This window comes from Ornithorhynchus anatinus, chromosome 1 (assembly GCF_004115215.2).
Source record: "Ornithorhynchus anatinus isolate Pmale09 chromosome 1, mOrnAna1.pri.v4, whole genome shotgun sequence".
In the NCBI taxonomy this organism is placed as follows: domain Eukaryota; kingdom Metazoa; phylum Chordata; class Mammalia; order Monotremata; family Ornithorhynchidae; genus Ornithorhynchus; species Ornithorhynchus anatinus.
The window spans coordinates 101944158-101965342 of record NC_041728.1 but is presented as its reverse complement, the minus strand read 5'-3'; the positions used below and the strand labels follow the sequence as shown (position 1 = coordinate 101965342).

General features: G+C 43.5%; 1 protein-coding gene across 2 annotated transcripts in view; it reads right to left on the bottom strand.

Annotated features, from left to right (window-relative positions):
• Nucleotides 1-21185, bottom strand: part of LOC107547261 (ceruloplasmin) — a 71421-nt gene that overhangs the window by 28812 nt on the left and 21424 nt on the right. For both annotated transcript variants that reach the window (XM_029072447.2, XM_029072454.2), the window contains exons 3-13: nucleotides 20034-20246; nucleotides 19231-19404; nucleotides 17918-18172; nucleotides 15536-15704; nucleotides 14347-14486; nucleotides 11578-11718; nucleotides 10995-11215; nucleotides 6487-6637; nucleotides 5724-5936; nucleotides 3465-3672; nucleotides 59-198 (exon numbers count right to left, since the gene is read on the bottom strand). In XM_029072447.2, the coding sequence (XP_028928280.1) occupies nucleotides 59-198; nucleotides 3465-3672; nucleotides 5724-5936; nucleotides 6487-6637; nucleotides 10995-11215; nucleotides 11578-11718; nucleotides 14347-14486; nucleotides 15536-15704; nucleotides 17918-18172; nucleotides 19231-19404; nucleotides 20034-20246 (2025 nt within the window). The remainder of the gene's footprint in view (nucleotides 1-58; nucleotides 199-3464; nucleotides 3673-5723; nucleotides 5937-6486; nucleotides 6638-10994; nucleotides 11216-11577; nucleotides 11719-14346; nucleotides 14487-15535; nucleotides 15705-17917; nucleotides 18173-19230; nucleotides 19405-20033; nucleotides 20247-21185) is intronic.

Here is a 21185-nt window from a genome sequence, read left to right as displayed (position 1 = left end):
TCCAGACATATGGCCCCCTTCCCTGAGAATTCCGGGTTCCAGTTCCTTTTGCACTTACCTAGGATTTCCAGGTGTTGCTCCTCCTTCTTCCTTGCCACTGGAGAACTAAAGGAGCTGTCAGTATATTGCCGGTACACCACCTTCTTGTACTTTGAGCCAATAAACAGCTCTCCTTTGTCTAAAAATACATTCGAGTCACTTGGGAAACAAAAGAAAAAGTTGTTAAGTGGGGCACAAATCAGTTTGAAGCAAGTTATTACAGTGTGAAATGTACTTTTTTAAAAAATGGTTTTGTTACGTGCTTACTATGCGAAAGGCACTATATTAAGCATTGGGGTAGATACGAGCTAATCAGGTTGGACACAGTCCGTGTCCCACACGGGGCTCCCTGTCTTAATCCCCATGTTACAGAGGAGATAACTGAGGCACAGAGACGTGAAGGGGTTTGCTCAAGATCGCACAGCTAACGCGTGGAGGAGCTGGAATTAGAACCCAGGTCCCCTGATTCTTAGGCCCATGTTCTTTGTACAAGGCCATGCGGCTTCTCATTTATTTATCATTATTTAATCGCCCCATTTATTTCTGGAATAAGTGGGGAGATTTAATCCCTTTAAGCAACTGGGACTTCAGGGGTGGTGAAAGGTTTCCTGTCAGTTTCTAGCTTGGCCATCTTCAGCTTCCCTCACCAGAATTCTGCAGGCTACAGCGTGAAGAAAGGCCACCATGTGTCAATTGATATCTTTGAGATGCTAAAGGAGCGGCCCGTCAATGAGAGAAAACTTCTGCAAGATGGATTCAGTTAGTCTCCACCCTGTAGAAAGGCAGTGCAGTTTAGTAAAAAGAGCCAAATTTTGGGAGTCAGGAGACTCGGGTTTTAATCCCAGCTCGGCCATTGGCCTACTGCGTGACCTTGGGCAAATTACTTAGCTTCTCTCTGCCTCAGTCTCCTTATCTGTAGCATGGTGACAAGATACCAGCTCTCTCTGCCATTTAGATTAATTCATTCAATAATATTTATTGAGCGCTTACTATGTGCAGAGCACTGTACTAAGCACTTGGAATGTACAAATCGGTAACAGATAGACTGTGAGCCCGTCAAAGGGCAGGGACTGTTTCTAACTGGGGGAGACAATGGCAATAAATAGAATCAAGGGGATGAACATCTCATTAAAACAATAGCAAATAAATAGAATCAAGGTGATGTACATCTCATTAACAAAATAAATAGGGTAATGAAAATATATACAGTTGAGCGGATGAGTACAGTGCTGAGGGGAGGGGAAGGGAGAGGGGGAGGAGCAGAGGGAAAGGTTGTGAGTCCTATGTGGGGTAGAGATTGCCTCTGATCTGATTATCTTGTATCTACTCCAGCACATCACACAGTTTATTCCGTACTTAAATAAACACTTGCTTAGTGGGAAGCAGCATGGCTTAGTGGAGAGAGCCCGGGCTTGGGAGTCAGAAGGACCTGGGTTCGAATCCTGCTCCGATACATGTCTGCTGTGAGATCTTGGGCGAGTCACTTCATTTCTCTGTGCCTCAGTTCCCTCATCTGTAAAAATGGAGTTTAAGACTGTGGGACAGGGACTGTGTCCAATCTGATTAACCACCCCGGCTCTTAGAGCAGTGCTTGGCACATAATGAGCGCTTAACAAGGACCGTCATTATTATTATTACTACTTAAATAATATTAAAATTGTGTTTCCTTCAAGAAGCCTTCTCTGAATAACCTCTCCTGTACCCACCCTATGAGTCCATCCTTCTGCAACACCTATATATTTGGTCTTCCCCTCACTAAGCACTTGGATACTCACCCCTATCCCCAGCCTCACAGGATAGGGTGTAGCCACCCTTATACTCCTCTGCTTCCCTTATCTGTAATTTATTTTAATGTATTTCTCCCCCACTAGATCATAAGCTCTTTGAAGGTAGGAACAGTGTTTACCAATTCTATTGAATTGTTCCCTCCAAAGCATTTAGTACAGTGCTCAGCACACGGTCAGCCAGTCAGTCAATCATATTTATTGAGTGCAGAGCACTGTACTAAGCAGTTGGGAGAGTACACTATAACTATATAACAGACACATTTCCTGCCCACAGTGACCTTATGGTTTAGAGAAGCAGCATGGAGTAGTGGAAAGAACATGGGCCTGGAAGAGAGAAGGTCATGGGTTCTTAATGCCTGTTCCACCACTTGTCTGCTGTGTGACCTTGGGCAAGGCACTTAATTTCTCTGTGCCTCAGTAACCTCATCTGTAAAGTGGGGATCGAGACTGTGAGTTCCACAAGGGACGGGGATTGTGTCCAACCTAATTTGCTTGTATCCACCCCAGCGCTAGTACGGGTGAGAGATTGTTTGTGAGATAGATGAGATCGAGGTACAGTGAATATGTTAACATTAGAGGAGCCAAGTGTTACTGGCTAGGTTCAATAAATACCATTGATTGATTGATAGCTCATTACTGGAAAGAATAATGTAACTGAGGCCCCCAGGAAAGGATTGCTATTGTTTTTGTCTGTCTGTCTCCCCCAATTAGACTGTAAGCTCATCAAAGGGCAGGGACTGTCTCTATCTGTTACCGATTTATACATTCCAAGCGCTTAGTACAGTGCTCTGCACATAGTAAGCGCTCAATAAATACTATTGAATGAATGAATGAATGTAGTAGATGGGAATAGTTTTTACATAAATACCATCCACCGTTTGTCGAAGGCAGATTGTTCAGTTGCCTTGAAACCAAAGAAGGAGAAACTGAAAACAGCTTCTTGGTTCTCTAGGGAGACAGTGTTTGGAATTTCTAGCCTGGAGCGAGGATAAAAGCAGAGGGTTAAATAAGAAATAAAAAAAAAAGCAGGATTTTGGACGAGACAGGAATAGCAGTGGGAAGCCTGGGAAATGGAAGTCAGGGAGAAGGCTGACCCTGATAGGATTCTGCTGAGAAGAGAGCACTTAGATCCTAGAGACCCTAGGCAGAGCGAACACCTAGAGCAGACTAGAGGAGAGAGGAGCCAAGGAGGGAGAGAGGCCAGGCATAACTAAAGGATCTTGACATTTCCACAGGAGCTTGGAAAAAAAGAAGCACAAATGAATAATAATAATAATAATTGAGGTATTTGTTAAGCGCTTACTATGTGCCAATCACTGTAATAAGCGCTGGGTTGGATACAGGCAAATCGGGTTGGAACAGTCCCTATCCACACAGCGCTCCCAGTCTTAATCTCCATTTTACAGATGAGGTAACTGAGGCCCAGAGAAGTGAAGTGACTAGCCCAAGGTCACACACATAAACGTGACAGAGCCGGGATTAGAACCCAGGTCCTTCTGAGTCCCTTGTTCTATCCAGTAGGACATGCTGGTACCTCACGCCCAATCACAGACACAAGGACCACAGGGAAGAGCAAGAATCGAGATGTAGGGGGAGCAATGAAGAATCAGTGCTCAGCGGCATCAGGGGCCGAATTACTTTTGCTGTTGTAGATGATGGAATTCTTTCTCCCACGTCCTACTGGGTGAATAATCCCACTTCACCTCCACCGCGGCAACGTAGTAAACTCTCTCATTCAGGTAGAGCGGCGGGCTGTCCTTTGGCGTCTTGCAGCTCCTCACTCGGTATTTCTGCTTCATCCCGCCAGTGTAGTGGTCGGTGGTTAGGCACTCGACATCGAAGAGCCCTGGAGAGAAGAGTCGAGCGATCAAAAGCTTAAGCAATGGTCCATTGGTCACCTCCACCCTGTCCCTCTCGGAGGGGTAGAGTCGGAAGCAGAGCTCTGCAGTCTGAGAGTACAGGGGGCGGGAGTCCTAATTCCAATTGGAACTCACATTTTTTCCTTGCCCTGGTGGGGTTAGGTTTGTCTCCTGGGACCACACACTTGAACCAGGTTGGGACCATTTCATGACAGGGCACGAGGAGAAAGGGGAAAAGCATAGTGGTTAGCACAGAGGAGCAGTGTAGCTTAGTGGATAGAGCATGGGTATGGGAGTCAGAAGGTTATAGGTTCTAATCCCTGCCCCACCACTTGTCTGCTGTGTGACCTTGGGCAAGTCAGTTAACTTCTCTGTGCCTCAGTTCCCTCATCTGTAAAATAGGGATTAAGACTGTGAGCCCTAAGTAGGACAGGGACTGTGTTCAACCTGAATATCTTGTACCTACCCCAGCGCTTGGAACAGTACCTGGCACATGGTAAGTGCTTAACAAATACCATGGTTATTATTATTAGCATGGATCTGGGAATCAGAAGGTCATGGGTTTTAATCCCAGCTCCGTCACTTGTCTGCTGTATAACCTTGGGCAAGTCACTTCACTTCTCTGTGGTCACTTCACTTCTCTGTGCCTCAGTTACCTCATCTGTAAAATGGGGATTGAGACTGTGAGCCCCAAGTGGGACAGGGATTGTGTCCAACATGATTTGCTTGTATCCACCCCACCGCTGAGTACAGTGCCCGGAACATTGTAAGCATTTAACAAATGCCACAATTATTAATAGATCAATCAACCAATCTTTTGTACTTTCCCAAGCACTTCATAAATTAAGCAATGGTCCATTGGTCACCTCATCTGAAAATATTTATGAAGTGTTTGGGAAAGTACAAAAGAGTTGGGAGACATGATTCCTGATCTCAAGGAACTTTCAGTCTAGTGACCTGGATCAAGCCAGACTCATCCTAGGAAATAGTGGGGAGGGCTTTGGGTCTGTACTTCGGAGGCTAAGAGCAGTCTTAGATTCCCTACGGGAATCTCATACCTCTGTATCATTCCTGGAGTGATATGGGAGTATCCTTGCAACAGGGAGTGAACTCCCCAAGAAGCAAGGTGGATTAGTGGCAAAAGCACAGGCCTAGAGTCAGAGGAACTGGGTTCTAATTCTGGCTCTGCCACTTGCCTGCTGTGTGTCCTTGATCAGGTCACTTAACTTCTTTCTCTGTGCCTCAGTTACCTCATCCTGAAAATGGGGATTAAAACTGTTAGCCCTAACAGTGGGACTGGGACTGTGTCCAACCCGATTATCTTGTAAGTGCTTCACAAATACCACTATAAACAAACAAAAAAACCAACAGAAAGCTCCAGGGGATTCTGTTTCTGCCAACTTTCTGGTTTGGAAAGGTCACCTTCTAAGATTAGTGTTTGGGCTAGAGGTAGGCCCAAATAGGCAAGAAGGAGGTTTAATGGGGCAGGTTCTCTCTCCAGAGGTGTCTAGGCCTTGGGAGTTGGAAGGTGTCCACAGGGGCTCTGAGAACAGGGCAGTCTCTGTAGACTGTAAACAAGTTGTTGGCAGGGAATGTGTCTGTTTATTGTCGTACTGTACTCTCCCAAGCTCCTAATAATAATAATAATGTTGGTATTTGTTAAGCGCTTACTATGTGCAGAGCACTGTTCTAAGCGCTGGGTAGATATAGGGTAATCAGGTTGTCCCACGTGAGGTTCACAGACTTAATCCTCATTTTACAGATGCGGTAACTGAGGCACTGAGAAGTGAAGTGACTTGCCCACAGTCAAACAACTGACAAGTGGCAGAGCTGGGATACGAACCCATGACCTCTGACTCCCAAGCCCGGGCTCTTTCCACTGAGCCACGCTGCTTCTCTCTGCTCCTCCTAGTACAGTGCTCTACACACAGAAAGCTCTCGATAAATATAACTGACTGGACAGCATCTTTGCTCTGGAGGAGCCCACCAGTAAGCATGAATCCAGAAAGGAAGTGATAAACTCCGACGCCATCATCACCTTCAGAGTCAGGTCTCATGAGGAGTGTGAGAGAAGTCTGTGGGAAAAGGTTGGCTGTGTCTCTCCTTACTCCTCTAGACAGGTACGTGTTTCCGGAAAAGTATATCCCGTGGAGGTCCGCTTCGTTTCCAGCACTGAACAAATGCCATGAAACGGTGTCACTGTGGCACATTTCAAGACCGGGCTGATTTCCGTACATGAATCCATTTATGGCTACAGGAAATGGTAAAAATGCAAACTGTTTATACAAGTTCAGCTCTGCTCATTACCCATCCCTCCCCTAGTGACAATCAATCAATCAATCAAGCAATCGTATTTTTCGAGTGCTTACTATGTGCAAAGCACTTTACTAAGCACTTGGGAGAGCAGAGTACCACAGAATTAGCAGGCACATGCACTACCCACAATGAGCTTACAGTCTAGGGAGGGAGACAGATGTTATAATATGAATAAATAAGTAACTTCTAATTTATAATTTTAAAATAGCCACCATACAGTCCTGTGGTATGAAGACAAGTGCTCTGTGTTCAGAGGTCCATATTTGCTCATGGAATCAATGACTAGAACATAAAACAAAAGGAATCCTCCCTACCCACCCCATAAATAAGTTGAGGTTATAATGTTACCCTCAGACTAACGTTGTTTAGAATTTATGTTTTTTTTTTTCAAATGAAAGCTGTCCTTAATTGGATCAGATTGCAGTACCGATTTCTTATTTAAACCCCAGAGGATTCAACAGGTCCGATCTTAATTTGGTGCTTACAGTGCATCTTGTTGGATTCTTGAAAGTCTTCATCCTCCTTATCCACCTGATCAGGACTGGTTGTGAACATTCTGATGTTGTCATCCAAGTACAAGCTCTCGTTCTCATCAAATACGGTGGGGAACAAGTAGAACTCCTTGTCTACATCTTTCTGTGGATTAGAACAAGGGGAGGTGACAATTGAGACAGGGAAAGACTCCCCTTGAAGCTATCTCTGGTGGAGCGTATGTGGGATCACAACGACCTGAGTAGCTACTGGAGTGTCCCTCGGCGGACATCGGGTAAACATGACATGAGCAGAGTTTGTACGAGAGGCAATCAATCAATAATACTCTTGGGGAGTACATTGCTACCCTATTTATTTATTTATGAAGTGTACATCCCCTTGATTCTATTTATAGTGATTATGTTGCCTTGTTTTTGTCCGTCTCCCCCGATTAGAGTGTGAGCCCGTCATTGGGCAGGGATTGTCTCTATCTGTTGCCGAATTATACATTCCAAGCTCTTAGTACAGTGCTCTGCACATACTAAGCGCTCAGTAAATACTCTTGAATGAAGTGTGACTCCTTTTGCCCAGGCACAGAATACTGTCCTGGTTTTAGCAACCAATCAGTGGCATTTATTGAACATCTACTATATGCAGAAAACTGTGCTCAGCTTTTGAGAGAGTATAATACCACAGAATTAGCAGATACGTTCCTTGCCCATAATGAGCTTTCAGCCTAGGTGGGGAGGACAGACATTAATATGAATAAATAATTTATAATATATAATTTAAAGAATGTACATAATTATTGGAATTTGTTAAGCACTTACTATGTGGAAGGCATTAAACTAAGCACAAGCAAATTGGGTTGGACACAGTCCCTGTCCCATGTATTCATTCAATAGTATTTATTGAGCGCTTACTATGTGCAGAGCACTGTACTAAGCGCTTGGAATGTACAGATCAGCAACAGATGTAGGGCTCACAGTCTCAGTCTCCACTTTACGAAAGAGGGAACTGAGGCCCAGAGAAGTGAAGTGACTTGCCCAAGGTCACACAGCAGACAAGTGGCAGAGCTGGGATTATGACTCATGACCTTCCCAGGCCCATGCTCTATCCACAGTGTTGTGGGGTTGGGGGTCAAATGTCCAAAGGTGACATATGCAAGAGCATAGATGACACAGAGGGAGAGGGAGCCGGAGAAAAGAGGGCTTAATCGGGGAAGACCTCTTGAAGGAGACGTGACCTAAGGTGGAGACAGTGGTGGTATGGCATATGTGGAGTGGGAAACAGTTCCAGGCTGTGGGGAGGATGTGGGGAAGGGGTTGGTGATGAGACAGATGTGATCCGGGCACAGTGATAAGCTGGAATGGAATGGGTGAGCTGGGCTGCAGTAGGAGATTAGTGAGGAGAGGTAGGATGGGGCAAGTTGGTTGATGCTTTAAAGTCAACAGTAAAGAATAGCGATGAGAGATGAGTAATCCGGAAAGATAAGATCACCAGTTTCAGAAGAAGCCCTCCTGATTTGGTTGATTTAATCAGATTGTGAAGACAAAACACCATTTTAGATTGTGAATCTCTTTTTGATTGATTGTAAGCCCCCCGAGGGGCAAGGACAATGTCTAATTCCCTCCTGCATATTTTCTCCCAGTACTTAGTACAGTATTCCGCACGCAAGTGCTCAATAAATAAATAAATAAATGAGCCGCAGTATAGCCTAGTGGAAAAAGCCCAGATCTGGGAGACAGAGGACCTGGGTTCTAATGCCAACACCAGCACCTTGGGCAAGTCATTTAACTTCTCTGTGCCTCAGTTACCTCATCTATAAAATGGAGATGAAGACTGTGATGCCTATGTGGGACAAGGAGTGTGCTCGACCTGGTTATCTTGAGCCTACCCCAGGGTTTAGTACAGTGCCTGGCACATAGTGAGCACTTAACAAATGCCATATAAATAAATACATACAACTACCACCTTGATGTAAGAGGGGATCCTGAAGGAGAGATTATTTCTTCAGTTAATTAAGGTGATTAAATAATTACAAGCCAAGTAGATCATTTGGAATTGAAGGCAATGAACCTTGCCAGAAGAGTGGATGTATGGAATAAAATTAGAAGATTCCATTGTACCCTTGGATGACCTCTAACTTGCACTGGTAATTGATCTGATCTGATTGGAGCCTTTATTGCAATCAAAGAGCCGATCAGTCAGTGATATTTAATGAGTGCCTGCTGAGGGCAAAGCACCGCACTAAAATCTTGGGAGAGATCAACAAAAGCAGGGTACTCTTTCCCGGCCCTCAAGGAGCTTACGATCCAATGGGGGAGACGCAGACATGAATCATTTGTAAATAACAGAAGCAGAATAGAGAATAAGGACATAACAGGGAGCAATACAAAGAAGTCAGGATGAAATAACTGATAGAATAATTAAATATTCATATTGCTGGGAAGCAGTGCGGCCTAGTGGAAAGAGCTCGGGCCTGGGAGTCAGAGGACCTGGGTTCTAATCCTGGCTCTTCCACTTGCCTGCTGTGCGAACTTGGGCAAGACCCTTCACTTTTCTGGGCCTCAGTTTCCTCAACCGTAAAATGGGGATTCTATACCTGTTCTCCCTTCTACTTAGACTGTGAACTCCACACAGGATAAGAACTGTGTCCAACATGAATAACTTCTATCTACCCCAGAACTTAGAACAGTGTTCCACACAATGTAATGACTTAAAATAGCATAAAAGTTCCACCCCCTCAAAGAAGGAGTGCTTGACACATAGTATTATATACATATGCATACTTATGTACTTGATATTCACCCCTTCCTCAGCTTCACAGCACTTATATACATGGCCATAATTTATTTTAATGTCTGTTTCCCTCGCTAAACTGTTAAACTCTTGGCGGTCAGGGAATCTGTCTACCAACTTTATTGAACTGTACTCTCCTAAGCATTTAGTACAGTGTTCTACACACAGTAAGCATTCAATAAATACCATTGATCTGATTGACCTAAATGTTGAAGAGAAGAGTGAAATATCTAAGGGTGGCTGTTGAAGCAACTAGGGTATTGTGGATTAATATTTTTTAAATGATATTTGTTAGGCACTTACTACGTGACAGGCATTGTACTAAGAACTGGGGTAGATATAAGATAATCAGTTTGGCCACAGTCCCTGTACTGTGCAGGCTCACTAAATGCTTGGGTAGATACGAGCTAATAAAGTCGGACCCAGTCCATGTCCCATGTGAGGCTCAGTCTTAATCCCCATTGTACAGATGAAGTAACTGAGGCACAAAGAAGTCAAGCGACTTGCTCAAGTTCACACAGCAGACAAGCAGGGGAACCAGGATTAGAACCAAGGTTCTTCTGACTCCCAGGCCCGAGTTCTTTACACTAGACCACCCTGGTTCTCTAACTGGGGAAGGCTTCCAAAAGAAGCCAACAAGTCTCCCATTTTGCCCAGGTTACAAGGTAACAGGCTTCACACATTTTGTCGAAAGGTTTGTTCCCAATCTCTTGATTAATTGCTCGTTAGAAGGGGGAATCTGTGCAATATAGGATCACTGCTCTTCAGAACATTTTTGTAATCTATCAAGTGTTGATCAGTTTGCATTGCCTAAATCCATGCCCAAGTCTGAGCCAACCAATTGATTGTACAGTCAGTGCTGACCTAACAAGGGAGATGGATTCTTGGCCAGTAAAATCACATAAGAATAGAGAAGCAGCGTGGCTCAGTGGAAAGAGCCTGGGCTTGGGAGTCAGAGGTCATGGTTTCGAATCCCAGCTCTGCCACTTGTCAGCTGTGTGACTCTGGACAAGTCATTTCACTTCTCTGAGCCTCAGTTACCTCATCTGTAAAATGGGGATTAAAACTGTGAGCCTCACGTGGGACAACCTGATGACCCTGTAACTCCCCCAGTGCTTAGAACAGTGCTCTGCACATAGTAAGCCCTTAACAAATACCAACATTATCATTATTACTATTATACTTTGACCCACACACCCATGTCCCTACCATTTCTCTTGCTTCAGAATTTACATGAACCAGTATACATCATACTGTGCCCAGAACAGACTTGCATCATGGGAGAAACAGTCCCTAGTAGCATGACTCGGTGGAAAGAGCCCGGGCTTGGGAGTCAGAGGTCATGGGTTCGAATCCCAGCTCTGCCACTTGTCAGCAGTGTGACTGTGGGCAAGTCACTTAACTTCTCTGTGCTTCAGTTACCTCATCTGTAAAATGGGGATGAACTGTGAGCCTCACGTGGGACAACCTGATTACCCTGTAACTACCCCAGTGCTTAGAACAGTGATCTACATATAGTAAGCGCTTAGCAAATACCAACATTATTATCATTATTATTACCTAACTCTCCGGCACAGTTCTAGTTAAATCACAGAGTGAAAACACACATTATAGCAGAACTGAGCACCTAGTACTGTACCAAGGATTCCGTGGTTCATTCAGAGGGAGAAGAAATTTGATGACAGTGACAGGAATGCTCTGAGTTTTCTCTCAGCCTTACCTGCCTCCCATTGGCATGGAGGCTCCCTTTTCGGCATATTATGAGCGGGCCAATCAGCCCGGAAGATATTTCACTGACAGGGTCCACGCCAGAGTAGTACATCCGTGTCAAACAGTTTGGATCAGAATAGATGGGGCCTACCCCTTCTGGGACAGTCCACTCGTAAGTAAATGTTGCTCGGGGCACCACGTGAGAGGAAGGAGAAGATGGAGGAGTAGTTCCTGGAAGCGAAGAAGCAGACCATTGGCATTAATGGGTCTTATTCCTATCATGTCTTTTCTGAGGACACGTCTGACTGCTGCCCAAGAAGTCATTCATTAGGGAGGGTAAAAATGATTTAACTAACCTACCTGATTTTGTGGAACTAAGCAGTCCATCCATACTAGTGGGAAAAAAAAATCTGGACACTACCTGATCTGGATTTTCGGAGGGGTGAGTTAATTCAGTTTCAAGACTCTTGAATCAAAACGCTGGAGTGTTTCCTTAGAGGAGGCCTTCCCTTTCTCTTCCAGTAAAATGCAACATGAGTTGACCAGTCCGTGTCCCGGAAAACCAAGGTACTTTTCTCATGGGCTGTACTCACCCTCAGAGAACTGCTTGTAGAAGGATCCCTCGTTGCTCTTGGTGAACCGGAGGCCGGTAGGCTGAATGCTGACTGGGTGGTTCCCCTTGTTCTGGAGAGTCACCTTGATGGTGTCTCCCACTTCCACCTTAATGACAGGGCCTACAGGCAAGCACAGGGTCAATCCTCCTTTCCATCACTTTGTCCCCTGGAGCACCAATCAGAACTCATTTCCTTTTGCAAAAGTTGAAACACTTGACCATGGACTTTTAAGTCTCTCTACTCACCCTCTTCCTCTTACCAGCTCTCTTCACCCACTATTCTCCACCTCTTGTTTTTCTCTTCTCCCAAGCTAAGTTTCTTAATAATTATTATTATGGTATTTGTTAAGTGCTTACTATGTGCCAGGCACTGTACTAAAGTACCTTACTCTTGACTCTTCCACCTCTGACACCTTGGCTCACATTCCTCTTCCTACCTGTAAGATCTTCCTCTAGATTATTAAACTCATTGTGAGCAGGAAATGTTTCTACCAAGTTTGTTATACTATATTCTCCCAAGCACTTACTCTGTACGGTGCTCTGCACAAAGTAAGCACTCAATAAATACCATCGACTGATTGATTAATTGATCGATTAGAATTCCTTCCGCCTTCAAATATACCAGGCCACAATTCTCCCATCTTCAAATCCTCCCCAAATTCCTTGTCCTCAAGGTAGCTTTCCCTGATTAAATTCCCACTTCTCCAGACTCTCTTATCCCAACAGTCACCCATAACTCAAGAAGCAGCGTGGCCTACTGGATAGTGCACAGACCTGGGAGTCAGAAGGGCTTGGATTCTAATCCCAGTTCCACCACTTGTCTCCTGTGTGACCTTGGGCAAGTCACTACACTTCTCTAGGCCTCAGTTACCTCATCTGTAAAATGGAGCTTAAGACTGTGAGCCCCATGTAGGTCAGGGACTGTGTCCAACCCAATTTGCATGTGTCCACCCCAGTGCTTAGTACAGTGCCTGGCACATACTAAGTGCTTAACAAAATGCCACAATTATTATTTTTATTATTATTAATATTATGGCATAGTGGAAAGAACAAGGATCTGGGGAATCAGAAGGTCATGGGTTCTAATTTCAGCTCCACCACTTATCTGCTGTGTGACCTTGGCCAAGTCACTTCACTTCTCTGAGCCTCAGTTCCCTCACCTGTAAAATGGGGATTGAGACTGTGAACCCCACATGGGACAGGGACTATGTCCAACTCGGGTTGCTTTTATCCACCCCAGTGCTTAGCAAAGTGCCTGACACACAGTAAGCGCTTAAATACACTAATTATTATTATTATCTATACAGTCAACCATCCTTAGTCTTTATATATATAGCCATACAGATAGTCTACTTATTTAGAGCCATCCCTTTTAGAACACCTGTTTAAGCACTGTTTCATGATAGCACTATTGAAATTTAATGCCAGGATTCTTCCCAATGCTGGCTCATTTTGAGGTATTATTGCCAAGTTTACCTCGGTTTAAGCATTTCCCATCTCTTTGAAGTATTTTGACAGATTTAACTAGAATGACTAATAATTAGATTATGAAAAATCTGTTTGGCATAGAGAATGAGTGTTTGTTTGCACAAGGTGCCTTTGTGTTGAAATGTGAAAGATAACACTTTGAAAATTAAACACTTACGTAAGTACCCACAAACTTCTAATTCAAACCCTTTCATTATTGGAGCATTGTTGGTTGGTCAATTATCTCTACTATGATTTTTATCACTTTAAAAATATAGTTTTAGTGTTTTGGTTAATTTTTTGGATCTTGGAAATGCATTATTTGGTTTTAAATAAATCAAACACATTAATTTATAGTATTTCTTATCAGGGACCATAGTTTGCCTAGTAGTGTTTTGCTTAACTAACTCCATTTTCATGGAACCATTAAGAGCACTAACCAAGGTATAGAAGTATTCACTTATCTAGTATAGATTTCTTTTTAATACTTTGACTAGTATCATCAGAATCCATTTATTTTTTCAACTTCCAAACCTTTGTTTGCCTGCTTCCATATTTCAGAGTCTACCATTGGCCTGCTGGGGACGCTACTTCTTCATTTGCAAAATGGGGTTAAGATTATCAGTTCTCTCTCCCTTGTGAGCCCTGGGCAAATTAGGTATTGTGACCAAACTGATTATCTTGTAATTTCCTCAGAACTTAGTGCATAGCAAGCAGTTAAAGTACAATGATTACAATTATTGTTGTTGTTCTTCTTCTTATTATTATGGCAAGGACATCCAAGTGAGGAAAAAGGACTTTTGTACTCCACAAAAACCCATTTATCTGGTGAGGATCATCTAGACTGTAAGCTCTTCCTCTAAAGTGTAAGCTCCTTCTAGAGAGGGAACTTATCTACCAACTCCGTTGTTTCATCATCTTCCAAGAGTTTAGTACAGTGTTCTGCACACAGTAAGTACTCAGTAAATATCATTGATTGCTTGACTGATTTAAACTTCAGAATCAATTCCACTGGATTGTAAAATCCTTGAGGGGAAGCATCATATCTACTAGCTTCTATTGTACTCCTCCAAGCGTTTACTACAGTGCTTTGCACAGAGTTAGTGCTCAATAAATACCACTATAGATGGAATTCTCTCTGGATCCGGACTTGGGTCAGCCAAGGTATTTTGTTATTGTTATTAGCATTATCACCATCCTTATAGAACTTCTATAAGGGAAGTGTATTATTAAACTAGTTTATGATTAAACTAATTAGTTTATGATTAGTTCACCAGCTCACCTAAGATTCCAAGATGCTCTTCTTCAGGGAGCCTATCTTTGCGTTTCGTGAAGGAACCATCTGTATATTCCCGGAAAACCAGCTTTTTATAAGATCCCCCAATTCTGGTGGGGCCTTGAACAAAAAACGTCTCAGACTCACTGGAATAGAATAAGTTAAAAAGCTTAAAGAATAATCATGTCATAATCACAGTCACGAGAGAGGTCCAATATTCATAGGAGAAGCATTTTGAAGTTAATTGCTACTTAGGGGGTTTCTCCCCACCAGTGTTCTAAAATGTGCAAAATGTGGTGATTTACAACCCATAGTGACATGAGATATGATAAAGATGTTGGGACCAGGGGTGACCAATATTTTCTATTTAGTCAGTCAGAAGTGTGATAACAGCCTAAATGTTCTAGCACTGGCCAAGCAGAGTTGGAGGGCTCAGGACAATTTTGGATCCCAAGTTTTTAAAATACAAATAAGAAATTGAACAGGACCCTGAGAGAAATATAGAAAATTATCTGAAACTTAGAACACAAGTTTTTTCAGAACTTGGGTATTTCTTCACCCTTCTAAGAAGATATTGAGGCTTGACAGTTTTCGAGCCAGCGAAGGGTCATTATAATTAAGGTTGGGATAATGCCTCTGTCCTCTTTGCTGGTGATTCACACAGTTGTGTCAACCCAACAGTAAGATTCAAACTGCTCTGTTGGCATTCAATACATTGACTGGCGATGGGATGAAAGGGAGCTGGTTTAAGGTTAAAACCAGAGATTAATCAGTCGACATTATTTATTGAGCTTTTACTATGTGCAGAGCACTGTACTAAGCACTTGGGGAATAGAATATAACAGAGTGAACATACAGTCCAGAATGGGAAAGCAGACAGTAATATAAATAAACCATGGATATGCACATAAGTGCAGTGGGGCTGAGGGAGGAGGTGAATAAAGAAAGCATGCAAATCTTAGTGCAAGGGTGATGCTGAGGGAGAAGAGTAAATGAGAGTTAAGTAAGGGAAAGCCTCTTCGAGAAGATGTGCTTTTAATAAGGCTTTGAAGGTGGGGAGAATGAACATCTGTTAGATGTGAAGAGAAGGGAGGTGGTGAGATAGATGAGACTGAGGTATAGTGAGTAGGTTGGCATTAGAGGAGCAAAGTGTACAGGTTGGGTTGTAACTGATTACTAATTTATTGTGAATTACCTGCCAGGAGCTGTTAAATTTTCCCCCGTAAAATGGTCTGTACCAGATGGAGCATAATTCCAAATAATTTCCTCAGCTGCAATGTAGTAATGTTTATTGCTTTTCCCATCCACTGTATCATTTGAAGTCTTTCCGCAATCTTGAACTTGGAAAAAGCCCTGCAGACCAGCTGAGAAACCGAAGAGGAAAACAGGACATGTTAGGGAAACAGAAAATGCATCTATTAGCTTCAGATTCCTTCATTTCCTTGTTGTTGGCATTGATGGAATTTCCACTTTTCACTAGAATAAGCAACACTGCAGGACTGCCAATTGTCACTAAAACAAATGCCAAAACTAAAAAAAAAAAAAGGAAATACAATCAGACCTGCAAGAACAAAGTATTTCCCACAGTGAGGCTGATAGTGGTGGCTCAGGATTTCTGATAAGGTATAATTATGTATTATAAATTTATAAAATATATGATTTATTCACATTAATTTCTGTCTCTCCCTTCAGACTGTAATCTCATCGTGGGCAGGGATTATATCTATTAATTCGGTTGTATTGTATTCTCCTAAACTCTTAGTGTAGAGTTTAGTGCTCAAAAGTGCTCAAAGTGCTCAAAAAATGTCATTAATAATGAAGGTGTTGCTGAACCAAAGGCACTCTGCAATCTCATTCCTTCACCAGATCTAAGTCATTAAATGGCATCATCATCTCAGAAAGGCTTATACTTGCCAATAAGCGGTTACTGGAGAGGAGGTTTGCTTTGGAACTAAACTCAGCACGATGGGACCGAAGAATCCCTGCTGAAAGCACCTCTGCCCCAGTCTTGCTGACTCCTCAAAGTTGTGTCGGATTCCATCTCCAGGTTTAGCAGTTTAATTACCCCATTGATACTGATTTGAACAGATGGCATTCGCTACAAAATAGGGGGCATGGAAAGATCTGGTGGAGGAGAGACTGTGAGCCTACTTAATAATCAGCTGTGTGACTGTGGGCAAGTCACTTAACTTCTCTGTGCCTCAGTTACCTCATCTGTAAAATGGGGATTAAGACTGTGAGCCTCATGTGGGACAATCTGATTACCTTGTATACCCCAGTGCTTAGAACAGTGCTCTGCACATAGTAAGCGCTTAACAAATACCAACATTATTATTAATAATAATAGTATTGATTAAGTGCTTACTATGTGCCAGGCACTGTAATAAGTGCTAGGATGAATACAGCATATTGGGTTGGATACAGTTCCTGTCCAATGTGGGACTCATAGTCTCAATCTGGGGCAGGAACTGTGTCCAACTTGATTAACTTATATCTATCTCAATACTCTATCTATCTCAAGAACTCTGCCATCTAGAGCTACCCATAGTAGAAAGGTCTAAGACAAAGCGTCAAAGTTGATTCACCTGTGCTGGGCAGCAGCGGGCATGGGAAAGAGTCAAAGGCAGATCACGTGAACAACACGTTGACCAAAGACACTGGCAGATACTCAGGTTTTCATTGTGTGGAAGAAGGCAATGGTAAACCACTTCCATAGCTTTACCAAGAAAACTATGGATACACATACAAGAACGACTTTATGGCAGAAGATGGGAAGTTCCGAAGAGGGTGCGTCCATGGAGTCGCTAAGCGTCGGAAAGACTCGAAGGCTTTTGAAGATTGCCTGGCCTCAGGGTGTGCTCTCCTAGGCCCAAGCCTGGGTTGTTGACTGTTTAATGAGTCCAGGCTATGCGCTAACCTCCACCCCAACCCCCAAGGAGCCAAGATGCCAACCAATCCTGAGTGTTGCTACAGACCACAAGTCTTGAGCTCCTCCCACAGTCCATCTCACAGTCCCAAGCCTTTTCCTCTCCTGGTCACCCTTGAAGGTCAATGGTGGGCACCATTGATTTTAAGTGGTGGGGGAACTTAATCACCTTGCCCCCTTCTACCTCACCTCGCTGCTCTCTTACTACAATCCAGCCCACACACTTCGTTCCTCTGGTGCTAACTCTCTCACTGTACCTCCATCTCCACTATCTCACCCCCGACTTCTCGGCTACATTCTGAAACACCCTCCCTCCTCAAATCAGACAGGTAATTGCTCTCCCAGACTTCATAGCCTTAAAAGGCATATCTTCTCTGGGAAGCCTTCCCTGACCAAGCCCTCTTCTCCTTTTCTCCGACTCCCTTCTGTTCCACTCATACTTGTTCCTTCATTCACCCACCCTCCTTTCCCCACAGCACATATGTATATATCTGCAATTTATTTATCTATTTATATTAATGTCCGTCTCCCCCTCTAGACTGTGAGCTTGTTGTCGGCAGGGAAGGTCTGATGTTATAGTGTGCTCTCCCAGTGCTAAGCACCAGTAAACACTCAATAAATACGATTGAAAGAATAAATGGACTCTCCCACCTTTCATGTGTTTGAAGTTCTGGCAACCGAACAGCCACTTTCCCGGGTTCTTGGCCACCATGAGGGCATCGACGAGTGAGGCGGGGAAGAGGTTGATCGTATCGACCCGGTGGGACCTATCGACCAGCACCTGCCCGTGGAAAGAGGCCGCGTGGACGTCGATCTCGTTGCCCATGCCAAAGAGATACCATTTCACTCTGTCTTCTGCACACATGGTGAGGCCTGGGAGGCTTCCAAATGTGTATCCGTTCAGTGCTGAAAAATGATACAGGAGCTTGTGAGCCATTTCCCGGGATCCTGTAGCCCAGACCCCCCAGGGGACACCCCTCTCCTCCCCTCCCAACTCACTGCCAGGTCAAACAGGGTCTGGGTTAACACAATGAGCTATGGAGAACAGGGCTACAGAGGCTGGTTTCTCTGCCATAGATGTCCAGAAAAAACTCAGGGAGAAAGGAGGACATGTTCAGAAGAAAGATGAGGGGCCTCGGGAAGAAAGATTGAGAAGTGAGAGAAGGAATAGTAAGAAGGAGGGAGAAACAGAGAGGGAAGGAGGCAGAGGCAAAGAGGAAAAAGAGAATAAAAGAGAGGTAGAGAGCTAAAGAGGCAGAAATAGAGGGATAGGCAGAAGGGGAGATAGAGAAAGAAAAAGAAGTGAAAAGGACAATAATCTATAGAGATATTGAGAAAAGCACTAACCCAAATCCCTATTTTTATGAACTTTTCAAAACAATCAGTTTTCCATACTTTGCTACATAAGGCTAGATGCTCAGTAATGAAGGTCTTGGTGATTAGTTTACAGTATTTAACAGTCAGGGGCATTTACTGAGTGCTTACTGTGCAGAGTCAATCAATCAATCAGTGGTGTTTATAGAGCACTTACTGTGTGCAGACCACTATTCTAAGCACTTGGGAAAGTACACTACAAGAATCCTGTCTATAAGGAGTTTATAGTTTAAAGAGGAAGACTAACATTAAAATAAATTAGGGATAGGGAAAATAGTAGAAAAGTAAACTGTCCCCTTCCCACAGTGTGACAACAGATTGGGCCCCCTACCTAACCCAGAGAAGGGAGGACAGTTTTGAGCTCAGCTAAAGACCCAATATCCCCGTCCCTTCTACCATCCATGATAAAAGTTCACAGACTGAGTCCCAGCATAGGACAGGATGGGTGTCCAAACTGATTAATCCAGTGCTTAGAACAGTGCTTGACACATAGTAAGCACTTAATAAATACAGCAACAATAATAATAATCATAATTCCAAAGTTGGGGACCAACTAGGTGGCAGTATTGAATGATGAGAAAAGGCCTTACAGTGCATTCTGTTGCTCTCCTGGAAAGCTTCATCTTCAGGGTTCACTTGTTCTGGTTCACTGCAGTAGGTCTTAATGTTCTCTTCTAGATACCAGCTGAGGTTTTCATCGACCACAGAGAACATCACCACAAACTCCTGCTCAATATTTTTTTCCTTCTCCCCATCCAGCATCCCTAAAGCAAAGATAGTCATTTTCTTAGATTTTTTTTTAAATGTGGAAAATAAGTAGCATTGCTTTTTAGCATTTGTATGTGGTTTTACTTGCAAAGTGATATGGAATTGGTTCACTGGCTTTTTCCCCTTTGCCCTGGAACTTGGAATCCTACCAGTATCTCTGTTTCTGAGAAGGGGAAAAGAGGCTTAAGTCAGCTTTAGATCTGGGGTCTGAAGTGAGAATTTATAGCCCCCCTGAGTCACAGACACTGCCTTCTTGCTGATGGTGATGCTAACACTGCTAGAAAGAAAATCACCTGCTTTGGCCATGCCTTATTTCAGCTGTTGGCTGAGCAGGTGACGGTGTTTGGATTAGCTTTTTATTGGCCAGGTGCATTCAGTGAGCGATTGTGATCTAAAAGAAGAAGTCCCTGTGATTTTGGGAGCATTGGGATCCAAGCCTTTCTTGGTTCCTGTGTCCTACTCCTTAGCTTTTAAGGGCCTCAGTTTCCCCAGCTATAGGATAAGGGATAATAGTGGACCCTCCCTATCTCACAAGACAGATGGAACATCTGATGTGAAAAATAAAAGAATCTCTCTAGCAAGCCAAGCTAGGACCACTAACAAATGAACTTATTAACTTCTTTACCTTTTTTACAAATGATTAGTGGTCCAATGAGTCCTGAGGCGATATCTCTTGGGGCATCTATATGTGAGTGGTAAATTCTAGTCACACAATTGCTGTCTCCTTCTCCTGGCCCTTGTTCTCTTGGCACGGACCATTTATACATGTAGTGCTCTCCAGGATTTACTTGATCGTCGAGTTTTTGCAAACCTGTGGTGTTATCGGGATACAGAGCACCTGGGGAATGAACGGTCGACAGAGTCACAGTCATATCTCTTTCTCGATAATCAAGATAGATTTTTATTACATGATAAATAACATGCATTTGTATATTTTAGAATGGATCTTAGCTCTTCCTCAGTCCTTCTCTTGTGCTGGCTCCACAGCTTCTACGGACCCTTTGGACTTCTTCCTCTCTTCAAGGTTTAGTGGAAAGAGCACGGGCCTGGATGTCAGAGGTCCTGGGTTCTAATCCCAGTTCCACTACTTACCGACCGAGTGACCCTATGAAAGTCACTTAATTTCTCTGTGCCTTAGTTTTCCCAACGGTATATTTGATATTCTAATTAATGAAGTAACTAGCCATCTGGTATAAGTTCCCTAGAGTTGCTCTCTTACCTCCGTAATTCCCTCCCTCCCTTTCATCCTCTCTCTCAAGCACTGCAGCAGTCCTTCAAGAAGAGATCTGCTACTTGCTTTTTCAAAATCCATTCCCTCAGCCTGTGCCTCTCCATACCCTCTAACCTCTTAAGAACACTAGCATCCACTCTACTTCCTTCTCTGACCACTACCTGCCTCTGCTAAGGGAAGTAGCCTGGCTTAGTGGAAAGAGAATGGGGTTGGGAGTCAGAGGATGTGATTTCTAATACTGGCTCTTTTTTTTTTAAATGATATTTGTTAAGCACTTACTATGTGCCAAGCCCTGTTCTAAGAGCTGAGCACAGTTCTAAGCTCAGTGGTTCTTCCACTTGTCTTCTGTGTGACCTTGGGCAAGCCACTTATTTTCTCTGTGCCTCAGCTACCTCATCTATAAAATGGGGATTAAGACGGTGAGCCGCACGTGGGACAAACTGATTACTCTGTATCTACCCCAGCACTTAGAACAGTGTTTGGCACAGAGTAAGCCCTTAACAAATACCATCATCATTATTATTATTACATTCTCCCACTGACTCT